The sequence below is a fragment of the Oncorhynchus clarkii genome, chromosome 11, assembly GCF_045791955.1.
Source record: "Oncorhynchus clarkii lewisi isolate Uvic-CL-2024 chromosome 11, UVic_Ocla_1.0, whole genome shotgun sequence".
NCBI lineage: Eukaryota > Metazoa > Chordata > Actinopteri > Salmoniformes > Salmonidae > Oncorhynchus > Oncorhynchus clarkii.
In genome coordinates, this window is record NC_092157.1 from 14,934,536 (window position 1) to 14,951,369 (window position 16,834).

General features: G+C 40.3%; 1 protein-coding gene across 1 annotated transcript; it reads right to left on the reverse strand.

The window, feature by feature from the left end:
* Positions 1-13,378: 13,378 nt before the first annotated feature.
* On the reverse strand, positions 13,379-15,333 carry LOC139420630 (class E basic helix-loop-helix protein 22-like). Its single transcript, XM_071170829.1, has one exon. It carries the CDS (start codon positions 15,095-15,097, stop codon positions 14,270-14,272), a length of 828 nt encoding a protein of 275 aa, XP_071026930.1. The 5' UTR covers positions 15,098-15,333; the 3' UTR covers positions 13,379-14,269.
* Between the last annotated feature and the right edge of the window lie 1,501 nt (positions 15,334-16,834).

Sequence of the window (16,834 nt, forward strand, 5' to 3'; positions counted from 1 at the left end):
TGTATGTGTGTCTGTGTGTGTGTGTGTGAGTGTATGTGTGTGTTTCACTTTATTGTAATTATGTGCCTAAACCCAGGGCCTCGTTTCACAGCCCTGGTGTGTCCGGCGGTGGAAAATAGTCAGTTTTGATTACAAAGTAAACGCTATGGTGTCGGACAGGCCGCTACACGCTGATATGCACTCTATCAGTGTGATTTATGCAAATTATGCACATTATTCCCGCAGGAATCTCTTCTGAAACTGCCAGGATAAATTGCCGGAAATTAGCCATAAAATCCATTGTGCAGGGAGTCTGAGGTGAAGACTGTGGAGGAGCCAAGGACACGGGGCTGCACTGGTTACGCTTGGCCTGGTGCTGGATACACATCCACATCCACCATGCACGCCATTCATGCCTGTTAAAAACCTCACACGTACACGCACAGATACACACACACGCACACACACAGACAGACAGAACAGTCGTATTACATCTAGTAATGGATGTGAAATGATCTATTACAGTGAACAGAGCACCTGGGTTTGTTCTAATGTTTTGATATTGCACCCACAAGGCTTGTCTGGCTTCTTTGTCTCCTTTGCTTCTCTTTTTCATTAAGGCAAATTCATTTTTAAGATGTTCTAATATTATGTATTAGACCGATAGGTTAGCCATCAGCATTTTAAGAAGTTTTAATCTATCTACATTTGGCTTGCAGTTGTCATCTGTCAATTTGTAATACTGAAAATGTATAAATGATATGTATACAAAAATCTATTTAGGTTTTTTTCCCATGCAATTTCCAAGTTTGTTTATTTTTATATTTTGATGTTTCTATTTAAAATAACAAAGACCACCTTTGCCGTGTTTTTGACCCATAATCCTAATCTTTAGATCAGATTATCATCAAAACATACAATACAATCAGGTAATGGATAAATATTTGTAAAAACACTGTATACTCTAAGAATAAAAAATAGTCAAAACAGGAGTCTCCGAAAGCCTGTCCTGCCATAGATTGGTCTGTCCCTGAGCCTGGACTCTCCATTTGTCTCGGCGCTGATGGTCACGTGATCAGCAGTACCAGTGTGTGAGCATGACGATGATGAGCGCATGGTGATTATGTCATCTTCATGTCTTTGGTGTAATGTGCAAGCCCTGGTTAATGACTATCAGAGAGAGGAGATGAATCCCACCCCACCTCAACCCTGATACACCAAGGGAGGGTCACCACATGCATACTGATGAGTTTGGCTAGATTATTACACACACACACATGTATACCCATACAGACATACACAAAACATAGCATTTCATTTTTGCATGTAAAATTACCTTTCACACTGGATTAAAATGTATACCAATGTGATGTCATTTTCAACAAACAGCAGATAATTTGTTCAGAAAAAAAATATCTATACGATCAACCAAAATAGACCACAATGTGGGTCACATTAATATACTGGAATAAATAGAAATATTCTACGAACATGAGGAAATTATAATCCAATATGATAATCCAATATCAATCAGGACCCTCAACCTTGTACCCATGGCTTTGTCCTCAGGTCGTCACGTTGATTTGGTTCAGTGGAGTAAACAACCCAACAACCAAATAACCAATCAACTTCGGCATCCTGTATCCCAACTCTAACAACACCAGAAATCACTAATGGGCAATTCCATGGTAAAGGTATTACACTTTGACTCAGTTTGTTTTACTTTAAAATGTATGCCAAACAAATACCATTGATTTCAAAGTTTAACAAGCCATACAACTCTATGCACAATGACTACTTTTAACAATGTCCACAGAAATTTTACAAAACCAAATTTAGTGGAAGAACGGTGTAGATTCAAACTTTGGTAACGGAATGGCAGTAAAATCTCCCATAGGTTTTTATACAACCACGTTTTCCAAAAACGTAAATATCTGCTCAGAATGAAGGTTCAAAGAGGTCTGCAGAAAGAATGGGGTGTCCGCTATGACACGGCACCTTGAGTTTGAACAAATCTATTTTGGTTATTGAACTACAGTAAGTGAAGTGGATTACGGTTACGGAAATACAGCATGGGTCCCAGATCTGTACTACACAGGAATGCATCATTATTTCACAAGTTTGGACATCACAGCACAGCACAGCATTGCACAGTACAGTAGAGTAGAGTAGAGTACAGTACAGTAGAGTTCAGTACAGTACAGTACAGTACAGTACAGTACAGTAAAGTAGAGTATAGTGCAGTACAGTACAGTACAGTACAATATACTGCACTGTAATCTACTGTACTATACTCTACTTGTATTTACTGTACCGTATTGTACTGTATTGTGTTGGAATGCACTTTGCTGTTCTCTACTCACTATACTGTACTGTACTTGTCTATCCAAATGTGTGAAACATACCTCTATGATGGGCTCAGATTTGGTCCAATCCGGTTCGTCTGTAGACGTTAAAATGAAGGCCAGGGTGAACTAACCAAATTTCAACTATTTTACAACTTCCATGGATATCTGGTGTCGGTCGGCGCTCAGAGGGCGAGGATGCTGGTTACAATAAATGGAAAGATACGGGGCTCATGGGTAGGTGTCAGTAAGAACTGGTTGAGGTGACATTAACTGGAGAGTGAGGGAGAGAGTGAGGGAGAGAGGGAGAGAGAGAGAGAGAGAGAGAGAGAGAGAGAGAGAGAGAGAGAGAGAGAGAGGCAGAGAGATAGAGAGTGTGTGTGAGAGAGAGAGAGAGAGAGAGAGAGAGAGAGAGAGAGAGAGAGAGAGTGGTTGTCCAGACTCAGACTGTTTTAACACTCTTGGTTAATCTTGGGGATCGGCGTCCCTTCAACGGGACAGTTGTAAATCATGCAGCGCCTTGTGTCAAGATTTTAGAGAAACAACTAATGTTGGTACATATAAATGTCTTATATTGGCTGGAAGCTTAAATTCTTGTTAATATAACTGTCTAATTTACAGTAGCTATTACTGCGAAAAAATGCCATGATATTGTTTGAGGAGAGCTCAAACAACAAAACACTTTTTTCACCTCTGAAGGTGAAATGTGTACTTACATTCTGAAATCTTGCTCTGATTTATCATCCAAACAGTCCCAGAGATACCATGAAGGGTCATTTTGTTAGATAAAATCCTATTTCATATCCTAAAAAGGGCCATATAGCATGCACGATCGATTTTGTATTTCCACTCATTCAATTTGCAAAGAAAGAAATCTGTGAAAATCTGAACCTAAACGTTGTTTCAACCAACCAACATTTGTATGTATTCCTCAGAGATCCTAGAACGTAACCAGACTTCATTATATCATTAGGGGTGTAGTATATCCTATAGGACACCATATTTGGTCAGAGAGCGACACCTTCATGGTACGCTGATGACGCAAGCGGCCTTCACTTGAATGACTTTGCAAAGCCAATGAGCTGGGCTTCATGTATATGTTGTAAACCCTGCTTATGTCATAAAATGTAGCTACTAACCTTGTACGACAGCATGCCTTTTCCTTTTGGACAAAAATTATAAGAATATTCAGAGTTGTGAAGTTATGAAAACTGGTTGTTTTGCAAATGTTGAACTTAAAATATAGCTACTAATACTGGAAAAGCTAAATCAACGTCCAAGTATACAGATTTGACGATATTCTTGCAGAAAAATGTAATATGAATGCAAATCTTCACGATTTGCCCAAATGTACCTGGGTGACTTCACACTAAATGTCATGTAGTTCGATCATACTTCAAGTTATTCATCTGAAACTCTGCACATACACTGTTGCCATCTTGCGGACACCATCGGAACCAGAGTGACGGCTAGAATTGGGACCTTTGTCTTGTATTTCAAAATTGTTGTTTTTTTCTTTGTATTTTCTTCTACCAGATTTATTGTGTTATATTCTCCTAGATTAAATTCATATTTCCACAAAATTCAAAGTGTTTCCTTTCAAATGGTACCAATAATATGCATATCTTTGCTTCAAGGGCCTGAGCTACAGGCAGTTAGATTTGGTATGTCATTTTAGGTGATAATTTTAAAAAAGGGGGCTATCCCTTTTAAACCACCAGACAACAGAAAGACAAAGAAACAGTTATCAGCTGAACATAACAGTATGCCAGTGGAAGAGAGGACAGTAGTAGGTGATCCAACTGTGGTTTGTGACTGTTATGATTTCCCATTGTAGCAAATTCAGTTGCAATAATTCCATTACCGATTTTTGTGTAATTCCGGTACCAATTTGGAAACGGAATTACACGTTTTAATCACTTAATCATTGTATGCTGTAGCATTAAGATTTCCCTTCACTGGAACTAAGGGGCCTAGCCCAAACCATGAAAAACATCCCCAAACCATTATTCCTTCACCAGACTTTACAGTTGGCACTATGCATTGGGGCAGGTAGCATTTCCACTTCACAATAACAGCACTTACAGTTGACCAGGGCAGCTCTAGCAGGGCATACATTTTACAAACTGACTTTTTGGAAAGGTGGCATCCTTTGACGGTGCCACGTTGAAAGTCACTAAGCTCTTCAGTAAAGCCATTCTACTGACAATGTTAATGTATGAAGAACGCTTGTCTGTGTGCTTGATAGTATACACCTGTCAGCAACGGATGTGGCTGAAATAGCCGGATCCACTAATTTGAAGGGGTGTCCACATACTTTTGTTTACATAGTGTATTTCTGATACTTTTTAAGACTTTTTCTGATAGATATTTTCCAAGACCCCTTTTCCATCTGTTTATCCAGAAATTAAAGCCTTTACTTATGTGTAATTTTTAAGATGAAAAAATGTATCTATCCCTTAATTTCCCCAAAATATAGACTGTTAACTTTCATTTGACACCTAATGTGATATACTCCGATAAACTTCACATGTTGGTGCTCATGGATCCTTTCACATGGAAATGCCCTGCTGTGTCTGTAGGATGGTGCCTTGTAATCCCAGGGGAATAAAATAACATCAGATTACGCCACAAAGGAAAATGCCACTGGTAAATTGGGATTGGGAGATTACGCAGAATAGGGCTTAATCTCCAAATCAAATCAAATCAAATCAAATTTTATTTGTCACATACACATGGTTAGCAGATGTTAATGCGAGTGTAGCGAAATGCTTGTGCTTCTAGTTCCGACAATGCAGTAATAACAAGTAATCTAACTAACAATTCCAAAACTACTGTCTTGTACACAGTGTAAGGGGATAAAGAATATGTACATAAGGATATATGAATGAGTGATGGTACAGAGCAGCATAGGCAAGATACAGTAGATGGTATTGAGTACAGTATGTACAAATAAGATGAGTATGTAAACAAAGTGGCATAGTTTAAAGTGGCTAGTGATACATGTATTACATAAGGATACAGTCGATGATATAGAGTACAGTATATACGTATGCATATGAGATGAATAATGTAGTGTAAGTAACATTATATAATCTGAATAATATGGAGGGGAGGGAGAAGGCTTTTGGATGTTACTAATTGCATATTTCGGATGAGATGATATTCACACATTACTAGGTCACATATTGGACAGCCAGCCAGTCAATCAGCCAGTCAGCCAGTCAGTTAATCAGTCTGCCAGTCAATTAGTCAGTCAGTCAGCCAATCAGCCAGCCAGCTAGCCAGTCAGCCAGCCAGTCAATCAACCAGTCAATCAACCAGTCAATCAGCCAGTCAGCCAGCCAGTCAATCAGTCAACCAGTCAGTCAGTCAGTCAGTCAGAGCAGTCAGTCAGTCAGTCAGTCAGTTAACCAGTCATGGATAAACGTGGGAACATGTTCACCTGACCTCAAGACTGACACACACAAACATCCTCTTTACAGTCACTCTAAAGATCACGACACAAAGACAAGCAAATATGAAAAATATATTATTTAATGTAGCCATCACTGACTGTTACCATTAGATAATTATGTGTAACTAATGTGTATAAAAATGCAGAAATGCTGATCATAAATAATGTATAATGCATGAATGAAAATGAGAGTAAAAGCAAAGGAGAGTAGAAAACGACACTGTAGAAAAATGACTGTGTTACTTATTCATCTCATATATTATATGATTTATTATTAAGTCAGAGAAACAACACAGCAGGTCATTTTAGGCCACAGGAATGACATCTTAGTTGTCGAACTCCCCCAGGTCCAGCCAACAACATCCTCCCTGTGACCCGAGACTCCCTTCAAATGAGCAAAATACATTCCAATTGAAAACAGAGTCGTGGGATAAGCATACATTAATGCAAAGAAATCTGTCAAATAATTACTGCAACTGAATTGGTTACAATGGGAAATCATAACAGTCACAAACCACAGTTGGATCACCTGCTACTGTCCTCCCTTCCACTAGCATACTGTTATGTTCAGCTGATAACTGTTTCTTGGTCTTTCTGTTGTCTAGTAGGTTTACCATTACTTGTTCCTTCTGTAAACTCTCATTATCCTCTCACCTCATGAGGGAGAAAAAACAGAATGTACACTACTGTTCAAATGTTTGGGGTCACTTAGAAATGTCCTTGTTATTGAAAGGAAAGCACATTTGTTGGCCATTAAAGTAACATGAAATTGATCAGAAACACAGTGAAGACATTGCTAATGTTGTAAATGACTATTGTAGCTGGAAACGGCTGATTTGTTGTGGAACATCTATATAGGCGTACGGAGGCCCATTATCAGCAACCATCACTCATGTGTTCCAATGGCACGTTGTGTTATCTAATCCAAATGTATCATTTTAAAAGGCTAATTAATTGATCATTAGAAAACCCTTTGTAATTATGTTAGCACGGCTGAAAACTGTTGACTTGATAAAAGAAGCAATAAAACTGGCCTTCTTTAGACTAATTGAGTATCTGGAGCATCAGCATTTGTGGGTTCAATTACAGGCTCAAAATGGCCAGAAACAAATAATTTTCTTCTAATACTTGTCTGTCTATTCTTGTTCTGAGAAATTAAGGCTATTCCATGTGAGAAATTGCCAAGAAATGAACGATTGCGTACAACGCTGTGTACTACTCCTTTCACAGAACAGAGCAAACTGTCTATAACCAGAATAGAAAGAGGAGTGGGAGGCCCCGGTTCACAACTGAGCAAGAAGACAAGTACATTATAGTGTCTAGTTTGAGAAACAGACCCCTCACAAGTCCTCAACTGGCAGCTTCATTAAATAGTATCTGCAAAACACCAGTCTCAACGTCAACAGTGAAGAGGTGACTCCGGGATGCTGGCCTTTTATACTCAAACTTGAGCTCAGGCACATTCTGTTTCCATTGATCATCCTTGAGATGTTTCTACAAGTTGATTGGAGTCCACCTGTTGTAAATTCAATTGATTGGACATGATTTGGAAAGGCACATACCTGTCTATGTAAGGTACCACAGTTGACAGTGCATGTCAGAGCAGAAACCAAGCCATGAGGTCGAACAATTGTCAATAGAGGTCCGAGACAGGATTGTGTCGAGGCACAGATCTTGGGAAGTGTACAAAAAAAAAATATGCAGCATGGAAAGTCGCCAAGAACACGGTGGCCTCCATCATTCTTAAATGGAAGAAGGTTGGAACCACGAAGACTCTTCCTAGAGCTGGCCGCCTGGCCAAACTGAGCAATCAGGGAAGAAGGGCCTTGGTCTGGGAGGTGACCAAGAACCCTATGGTCACTCTGAAAGAGCTCCAGACTTCCTCTGTGGTGATGGGAGAAACTTCTAGAAGGACAACCATCTCTGCATCACTCCAACAATCAGGCCTTTATGGTAGAGTGGCCAGACGGAAGCCACTCTTCACTAAAAGGCACATGACAATCCACTTGGAGTTTGCCAAACGGCACCTAAAGACTCTCAGACCATGAGAGTCTTTAGATGGGAACGAAAACAAGAATATTGTTTTGAGAAACAAGATTCTTTGGCCTGATGAAACCAAGATTGAACCCTTAGCCTGAATGCCAAGTCTGGAGGAAACCTGACATGGTGGTGGCAGCATCATGCTGTGGGAATGTTTTTCAGCAGCATTGACTGGGAGACTAGTCAGGATCGAGGGAAAGGCGAATTGCGCAAACTACAGAGAAATCCCTGATGAAAACAGAGCGCTCATGACCTTGGACTGGGGTGAAGGTTCACCTTCCAACAGGATAATGACCCTAAGCACACAGCAAAGACAATGCAGGAGTGGCTTCGCGACAAGTCTCTGAATGTCCTTGAGTGGCCCAGCCAGAGTCCAGACTTGATCCCGATCGAACATCTCCGGAGAGACCTGAAAATAGCTATGCAGCAACGCTCCCCAGCCAACCTGACAGAGCTTGGGAGGATATGCAGAGAAGAATGGGAGAAACTCCCCAAATAAAGTTGTGCCAAGCTTGTAGTGTCATACCCAAGAAGACTTGAGTCTGTAATCGCTGTCAAGGGTGCTTCAACAAAGTACTGAGTAAAGGACCTGTATTTGCTTTGTCATTATGGGGTATTGTGTGTAGATTGAGGAGGGGAAAAAACTATTTGATGCATTTTAGTATAAGGCTGTAACATAAAAAATGTGGAAAATGTCAAGGGGCCTGCATACTTTCTGAATGGTCTGTATATATAGAACCAGTCAAAAGTTTGTACACATCTACTCATTCAAGGGTTTTAATTTATTTTTTTATTATTTTCTACATTGTAGAATAATGGGGAAGACATCAAAACTATGAAATAACATATACTGAATCATGTAGTAACCAAAAAGTGTTAAACAAATCAAAATATATTTGATATTCTTCAAAGTAGCCACCCTTTGAGATAGTGTATAGTTGCTGATTGCTGTGGTAGCCATGCTGCTTAAGTGTTCCTTGAAATCTAAATAAATCACAGACAGTGTCACCAGCAAAGCAGCCCCACACCATCACACCTCCTCCTCCATGCTTCACGGTGGGAACCACACATGCAGAGATCATCCGTTCACCTACTATGCATCTCACAAAGACACTGCGGTTGGAACCAAAAGTCTCAAATTTGGACTCGTCAGACCAAATGACAGATTTTCACCGGTATAATGTTCATTACTCGTGTTTCTTGGCCCAAGCAAGTCTCTTCTTTTTAATGGTGTCCTTTAGTAGTGGTTTCTTTGCAGCAATTTGACCATGAAGGCCTGATTCATGCAGTCTCCTCTCAACAGATGTTGAGATGGGTTTGTTACTTGAACTCTGTGAAGCATCTATTTGGGCTGCAATTTCTGAGGCTGGTAACTCTAATGAACTTATCCTCATGAGAGACAGTTTCATCATAGCGCTTGATGGTTTTTGTGACTGCACTTGGAGAAATGTTCAAAGTTCTTGAAATGTTCCGCATTAACTGACCTTCATGTCTTAAAGTAACGATGAACGGTCATTTCTCTTTGCTTATTTGAGCTGCTCTTGCCATAATATGGACTTGGTCTTTCACCAAAAAGGGCTATCTTCTGTACACCTCCCCTACCTTGTCACAACACAACTGATTGGCTCATGCACATTAAGAAGGAAAGAAGTTCCACAAATTAAAAAATTGTAATTAAAAATTTAATTAGGCACATCTGTTAATTGAAACACATTCCAGGTGACTACCTCATGAAGCAGGTTGAGAGAATGCCACAAGTGTGCAAAGCTGTCATCAAGGCCAAGGGTGGCTACTATTACTACATGATTCCATATGTGTAATTTCATAGTTTTGATGTCTTCACTATTATTCTACAATGTAGAAAATAGTAAACATTAAGAAAAACCCTGGAATGAGTAAATGAGTCCAAACCTTTGACTGATACTGTATATATTACATATATATATATATTAAATATATATACAGTATATTTAATCCTAATCGGATCTCATTTGCTGTGTTAACTTTCTGGTTTGTTTCGATAAGCCCCTCTGAGTCCTTGTTTCAGTTTTGCCTCACATTTTCATTTTACTGTATCAATCAGCATTGAACAGTATAGTCTGCAGGTCCCCTACATTACATAATGGTATCATGTGCCTGACCAAAGAGTGTTGTATCCCAGCAGTTGATATTGGTTGGCTGAGCCCAATGCAGGACATATACTGTATCTTTGTTCCTCTGTTATGAACCGACGTGGGTCATTCAATTCCCAGAGTTTTAGCCTGTTACTGATATGAAGGGGACAGTTGAATGTATTTTCCATGTTTATCATCCTTAGCATACATCACATTTATTTTATGGATAGGTACCCTGGTGGCTCTTGATATGGTAAATTGGATATTTTATAGTTTAATGAAAAGGGAGCATTTTTTATCTTTCCCCTTTTATTCATGACCTCTGAGTCTAGCCATAAACGCCTTTAAGACAGGTTAGGCTTTGTTAGATTCATGAATAAAAACGATGCTGTTGATTATGGCTATTGGCTACTGTTAGCCGGCTGGCTGCTGAGCACTGGTGGTGCAGCTAGGAACCTACCTACCTGTATTATTTTTAGTGTACCACTGCCCCATCATGCAGTTGCCAGAGAACCATAGATGTACTGTTCAGAGTTTGGGAAACTGTCCTCATGTTGGCTCAGTCAATAAATAGCTATTATCATCTATCTGAATGAGCTATACAGGAACTGATGGTGAAAAACATTCAATTCAAACCCTCTCCAGATCCCTCTTCAACAGACTTGCAGGTCTGAATCAGTGAAGCAAAAAACAACATGAAACTCAGAATAAGACAACACATGTCAAACTAACTGACACAGTTTACCAAAGTGGAAGTCTTCATGTTCTGAAAAAATGTTTTCTCAAATTACAGTTTTAGCTGCTTTGTACCATATGTGCCTTGTTCATGTTTCCTTTTGACATTGTTCTGGTTCTTCCTCACACATATGGCTCTTTCTCACCCCAGGGGAGGAGGCTCTATTGGGCTAATGTGAGTATTAGTATGGGTTAAATGCTCCCGTCATTTATGCATTAATGCCAATTGTATAATTGATGTTTTTGTGAAGTCTCAGTTTCCAATGGCCCCTAGTACTGTTATATGTCTGCCATTACTATTGGTGTAAAACTGTGCACTAGTTATTTTAATACTGGAAAGAGTACTGAAAGCTGAAACAATCCAGTCTTGTGCGTCAGCTCCTGAAAGTAGTTGATTTCTAGCAGTAATTGCTGACAGTATTTATATGCCAGAGACATTCTTGATGTGTGCCTGATTATTTCCCCTCCTGATTAAGGTTCATTGTGTGGTGATTCAAGCCGTTTATGCGCTTGATGGGATTAGATAGGACAGTGTAATGACCCTGTTGTGTAAATGGCTCATATACACACACTGGGCCCTAGATTGGAAACTGGCACAGAAATATGACAAAGCCGTGAACAGGGTAGATAATGTCAGATGGATATTCAGATTCTTAAAATAATGATGGCAAACACACAGGACTATGATCTTAGCGATGACTTGAAGGAAACCCTTTGCTTATATATGTGGCTTTTATGTATTAAAATCAAGGATACTCTACTATGATGCACGCTGCCAGAGGGCAATATCCTCCGTTTCCTGAGTCTCTAGACTTGAATAAGAATCAGACACAAAATGCTCTAAACGGACAGCATTTAAAGGCATGCCATTGTGAGCAATATTTCACTGGCATTAATATGATGAAGTCCAGGTTCCTGCTTTAGAAACAATATGTTTGGTGTATTTAAAATGAATATGAAATGTAATTTAATTTAAAACGAGTATTGTGTATTTTATACTTCCATTTAATTTTTTATTTCAAAGATGAATCAAAGAAAATTATAAGTATTTCCCCCCATGATTGTGCCTTAAAGGCTTACTAGAAAGAATAATTCATCCTTAAATGCAGCAAGTTAGTTTTCTGTCTATGGGCCAGAGGGACCAGACGTATCCCATATTTTGCTGAGAACAAGGTCTTTGAGAGAGCTGTGTCAATTCATGTTTATCTGGTCCCAAAGTAGTTGTTCAGTTGGCACAAACATTCTGCAGTTGTCTTCAGTTAAGCACCCCTGAAAAGGTCTGAAAATGAGGACTTGCGCTGTCCATGGTTCTGAAATGCTCGCATTGATGACGACTGACATCAAATAGCTTACTGTCACTGTGAAGACTCAACTAAGTGGCTCAACTATTCAATGTGAATGTGAACGAAAATATTTTCGAGATTTTATAGTAGCACCAAATATTTAAAAAAATATAAATTAAACGGTAATGTTTTTGGCCTATATTATCTTGAATTACCATTATTTTTTCAATAGTATTATTGTTGTTAATATCTATCTTGGTGTAATTTGGTTTTGTTTCCATTTTGTTATTCATTTTTGCTCAACAAATGTTTGTTAAAAAGATCTACTCATTGTAAAACTTTACATTATCAAAACTAGTTCATATTGTTGTCGCAATGAATTGACCCAGCTAGAAAAGTAGATCAAAAGATGTGTCCTATTTCCTGTCTTCCTCTTCGCTTATTGTAGAGTGTCCTTCATTAATTGGATTAAGTGTGTGATTTCTAGGAGTATACACAATTGCTCCAGTTTAAATACAATTTCACTAGGTTGCCCTTTGGCCCTGTATTTTACTCTCAGTCCTGCTGATGGACAAGATAAACAGGACAATACAGGACAATACACACCTACGGCAATGCTGCTGATCACTGTGCTACGTCGTTATTAAAGACACCCAATTACGGCAATGAACAGTGTCGTAATTACGTTCCTTAATCACATTCTGGAGGTCTAATTGCCTTAACGATGTGTTTCATTAAACGAATGTAGGTATTACAGTCGACAGTTTTCATACACAGTTGTTGTCTAATTAACATATTATTAGACACCGTCGTGGAAATTGTTTAAATAATCGTAATTAAGCCTGGCTGAGCTTTGTAAAGTAATACTAACAGACATGTCTTTCTAGCCAGAGGGCAACATTGCCCACCACGTCTGGCCTATGCTCCCAAGGCTTCGTGTTACTTTACAGTTCAACGTCCAGAAAAGTTACCGCTTTTGATGGAGCAGAAAATGATCAACTCATTATTCTTACACAACATGCTTGGCATATGGCGAGGTTCCGAGGATCAACAAGCACTTTTTGGTTTTAGTAGGCTAAGACATGACCTGAGAAAAGGAGAAATTAAAATGCATTGTTATTTAGGCTTTGATGCAGGAATATAGAAATACAGATGGAATATAAAATAAAGTTAGAATAACAACTCGATAATCATGTGCAAATACAATTCCTTGAAAATATGCTAAAATAGCCAAGTTCAGATTTTTCGAAGATGAATGAGGCAAAATAACGTCGATCCTCTGAAAAATAGAATTCAGTCCCGGCTTCGTTTTCTTACATTTCTCCACTTTCAGTGACTACACATCAGACGAGCAGACGAAGGAATTCGTTATGTTCAAAATATTTTAATAAAGCTTTCCAACACATAAACACATACAAATGGCCCTCTTTATTCATATAGTACAGTAACTAATGTATCTACAATAATGCACTGCTTGACCTGACAGCGTGCCTGATCCCTCAAGACCTCGGCCTTATTGCAAGAGTGTATAAGAAATTACGCACATCAGACACGTCGCTATGCAGTATACAGTGTACCACCATGCAAATAAAATGTTTCAAATCAATAAATAAAAGGAAAAAAATCGAAAAGGACGTAAACTGAAGATACAGGCCATTAGAGACTCAAATGCCATTATATTACAGTGCCAAAGAAACTGTCAATGTAGCACAAGTGTTTCATAAAAAAAGTATTTAAATGACAATATACTTTGGGGTGAGAGATGAAAACAAATATTTCGTATTCAACTCAGTTCACTTTGCTTTCCCTCAGGACATGCTTATGGCATGCTCAGTGAATTCTCAAAAGTTCACCAAATAACGACCAATAAGCAAACGCCTTCATATAAATCAAGTTCATAAAGCAGCAAGTTTGTGGTTTCTTATATTAACTAATGTTCCGTCTATTCAAGTGAAATGGTCGCATGTTGTCAGGTCAACACTCCATACAGCGTCCATATTTGAGCAAGTAATTAACAATTGTCAATCCAGCACCACTTGCGCTCCTAAACTTCTGTTTGGTTTTTCACTTTCATTCATACCAGCACTTAAATGATGCTTTATATACACAATCAAGTATTGTCTGAACAAAAAAGCGCTTTCTTTGAATGCATTTGTAAATATTATAAAAGTAGGCCTACTGATCATCAGCTTTACTTCATGGTCTACACTGACTTGCGACCTTTCCAAAGTCGCCATGTGTTTTAAAAAGTGGTGCTGTTTTTCTCTTGCATGTGCTTCTCTGAGTCTCTGGTACCGGCTTGTTGTTGTGATGCTGTTAAGGCTTGTCAGTGCATTGTTTAAACAGGCTCGAGGTGACGTTGTTGAAAAGGACACATTTGTCGGGGCAGGAAGACCCGGCCAATCCGGTGGTGAAGGGGTACACAGGCGGCTGGTCGTACGCACTTATCCCCGCGCTCAGACCCGGTAGACCCGGAGCAGCAAGGGCCGTTGTGGCGGGTATGGACGCCGCTGAGATGGCCTGACCCTGGTTCAGATAGGCCACCAGCCTCCTCATCTCTTCCAGAGCCTGCGCCTGCATGAGGATGTAGTTTTTGGCGAGTAGCAAAGTGGCGATTTTGGAGAGTTTCCGCACTGAGGGACTGTGCGCGTACGGGATGACAGAGCGCAGCTCGTCCAGCGCGTCGTTCAGGTCGTGCATCCTTCGTCTCTCCCGCGCATTGATGTTTAGTCTGAGTGTTTTCTGCTCTTTATTTTTCTTACCTCCCTCCGGTTTACCGGCGGCCACCGTTCTCCCATCGGCCAGGAGGACCATCTCACATCTGCCGTCGCTGTCATCGTCCTGGCTCTGCTCCCCGCCACTGCTCTCGGCCGCCGAGGTCCTGTTGCTGCTCTCGCCGAACTTGACGCACAAAGATCCGGTCGGCAGACCCAGCGGTCCCCCTCGACCGCCAGCCAGTCCACCGGGTTGAATCGGGTCTGAGTCGGTCTGGTCGAAACAGCTGATCGGCGACTGGCGGTCCCTGGACCCCGGCAGGTCAACACCAGCCGCTGACCTGAAGGAGTCCATCTTTCTGTTAGAGACAGCACTGAGTGTTTTGTGGAAAATATCTCCCGGTCCGTTCAAGTTCATTCTTCTGTCCATAGCACTTGTCCTCTCCTCCAGACTCTGCTTTAGTGGGTGGCAGTTTCTGGAGACTCTCTCCCGGCGACGGTTCTTGTATAAGTTTCTTGCTTTGTGCGCTGTCAGAGAGAGTGAGTTGGTCTTGATGCCTTATTATTGCTCGACTTGTCAACTGAGATGTGGAGACGCATCGGCTCTCTCTCTCCCTCTCTGCGCTCACGCTGCTTATTCGCTCTGATTCACCTTCAGCAGATCTCCACGGCGATCAGCATCACGCGCAAAAACGGGGGAGTCTTTTACATCATTATCTCGAGGCGGGTTAATATGAAGAGGATTTGCCTATTGGGATACCGCTCTCTCGCACTCTCTCTGCCCCCTCTGTCTACCCAATCAGGTTAACGATGTAATTAATGGGATTTTAACAAACAGTCCCGAGTGCTCTCCACCTCCTCCCTCTGTATCTCTCTGTCCTTCTCAGTCTGGGTATAGTAGCTCCGTGTGCACACATGTTGTGAGGAGCTGCCTACAGCTTTATAATGGGGCGCTGGGGTTTATTATACGAGTTACCGTCTGTATAAAAGCTTGAGTACATGTTTGCAAGGTGCTGCTCCTATTAGGAACCCCAACCACTGCTTTTAAAAGTGACATGCCAAGCGACATTCACCCGTCAGTGGGCAATCTAAATGCGCCTCTCTATTTCAGAATGATGAATACGTCGTAGGGACAATATAACTCTTTATTGACTATTGAGACACTACACTGTCTTTATCCTCAAGTGTGCGTTTTTCTCCTTCCCTGCCTTCTCCTCTGTCTTAATAAGAAGCGCTTCATTTGTATACCAATATGATATTGATTCTACTCAAAGTTCACGCATATTTTTGCTGTTGATTAAAATGTATAACTATTTTAATCCTGTTCAAACTGTGTACTACTGAGAATAGAAAACACAGGAAATAGTCTACAGTTTCTAGCCTAAAATCCAGAACCTGTTTTACTAACATTCCATGCCTTGTACTACGTGTCATGCCAAATGTTTTGTCAAATTGAACGTTTCTGGTTTCATTGTACATGTCGTTGATAGCCCCTGGATGCGAGCCTCTCTCTATAACGTGTGACTCTCCCTAAAGGGCTCATATTATCGTGAAAATACATTTGCAATGACATCTGTTGGCTATCACGTCAATGCGTCTTACAATAAGCTTTGCAAGGCAACATTGAGCTATTAATGCACCAACGTAACTTTTTTTTAAACATTTAATAATTGTCAGTAAGCTAACTGTAAACATTAATTGACTGAGTAAAATCGATTTATTTAAATCAGAAAGAACCAACCCATCCAAAAAGTCAAGCTGGCTATAGCCATTACTTGTGCTGACATTGCCATCTACTGTCAAGAAGTGTATCCTACATCTATGACAAAATATTTCCCAAGCAAACTTTGCAGAATTAATGCCTTCCTTTATCACCAATTATGAACACCTCTCTCTCTCTCTCTCTCTCTCTCTCTCTCTCTCTCTCTCTCACGCACGCACGCGCACGCACGCACGCACACACGCACACACACACACACACACACACACACACACACACACACACACACACACACACACACACACACACACACACACACACACACACACACACACACACACACACACACACACCTACACCTCAAGGTCAATGTTTCTGCTTTTCAACCAGGTCAATTAGGCTTCCTACACAGCCTCTGGTAATGATATACTGTGGTGTCTGTGAGGG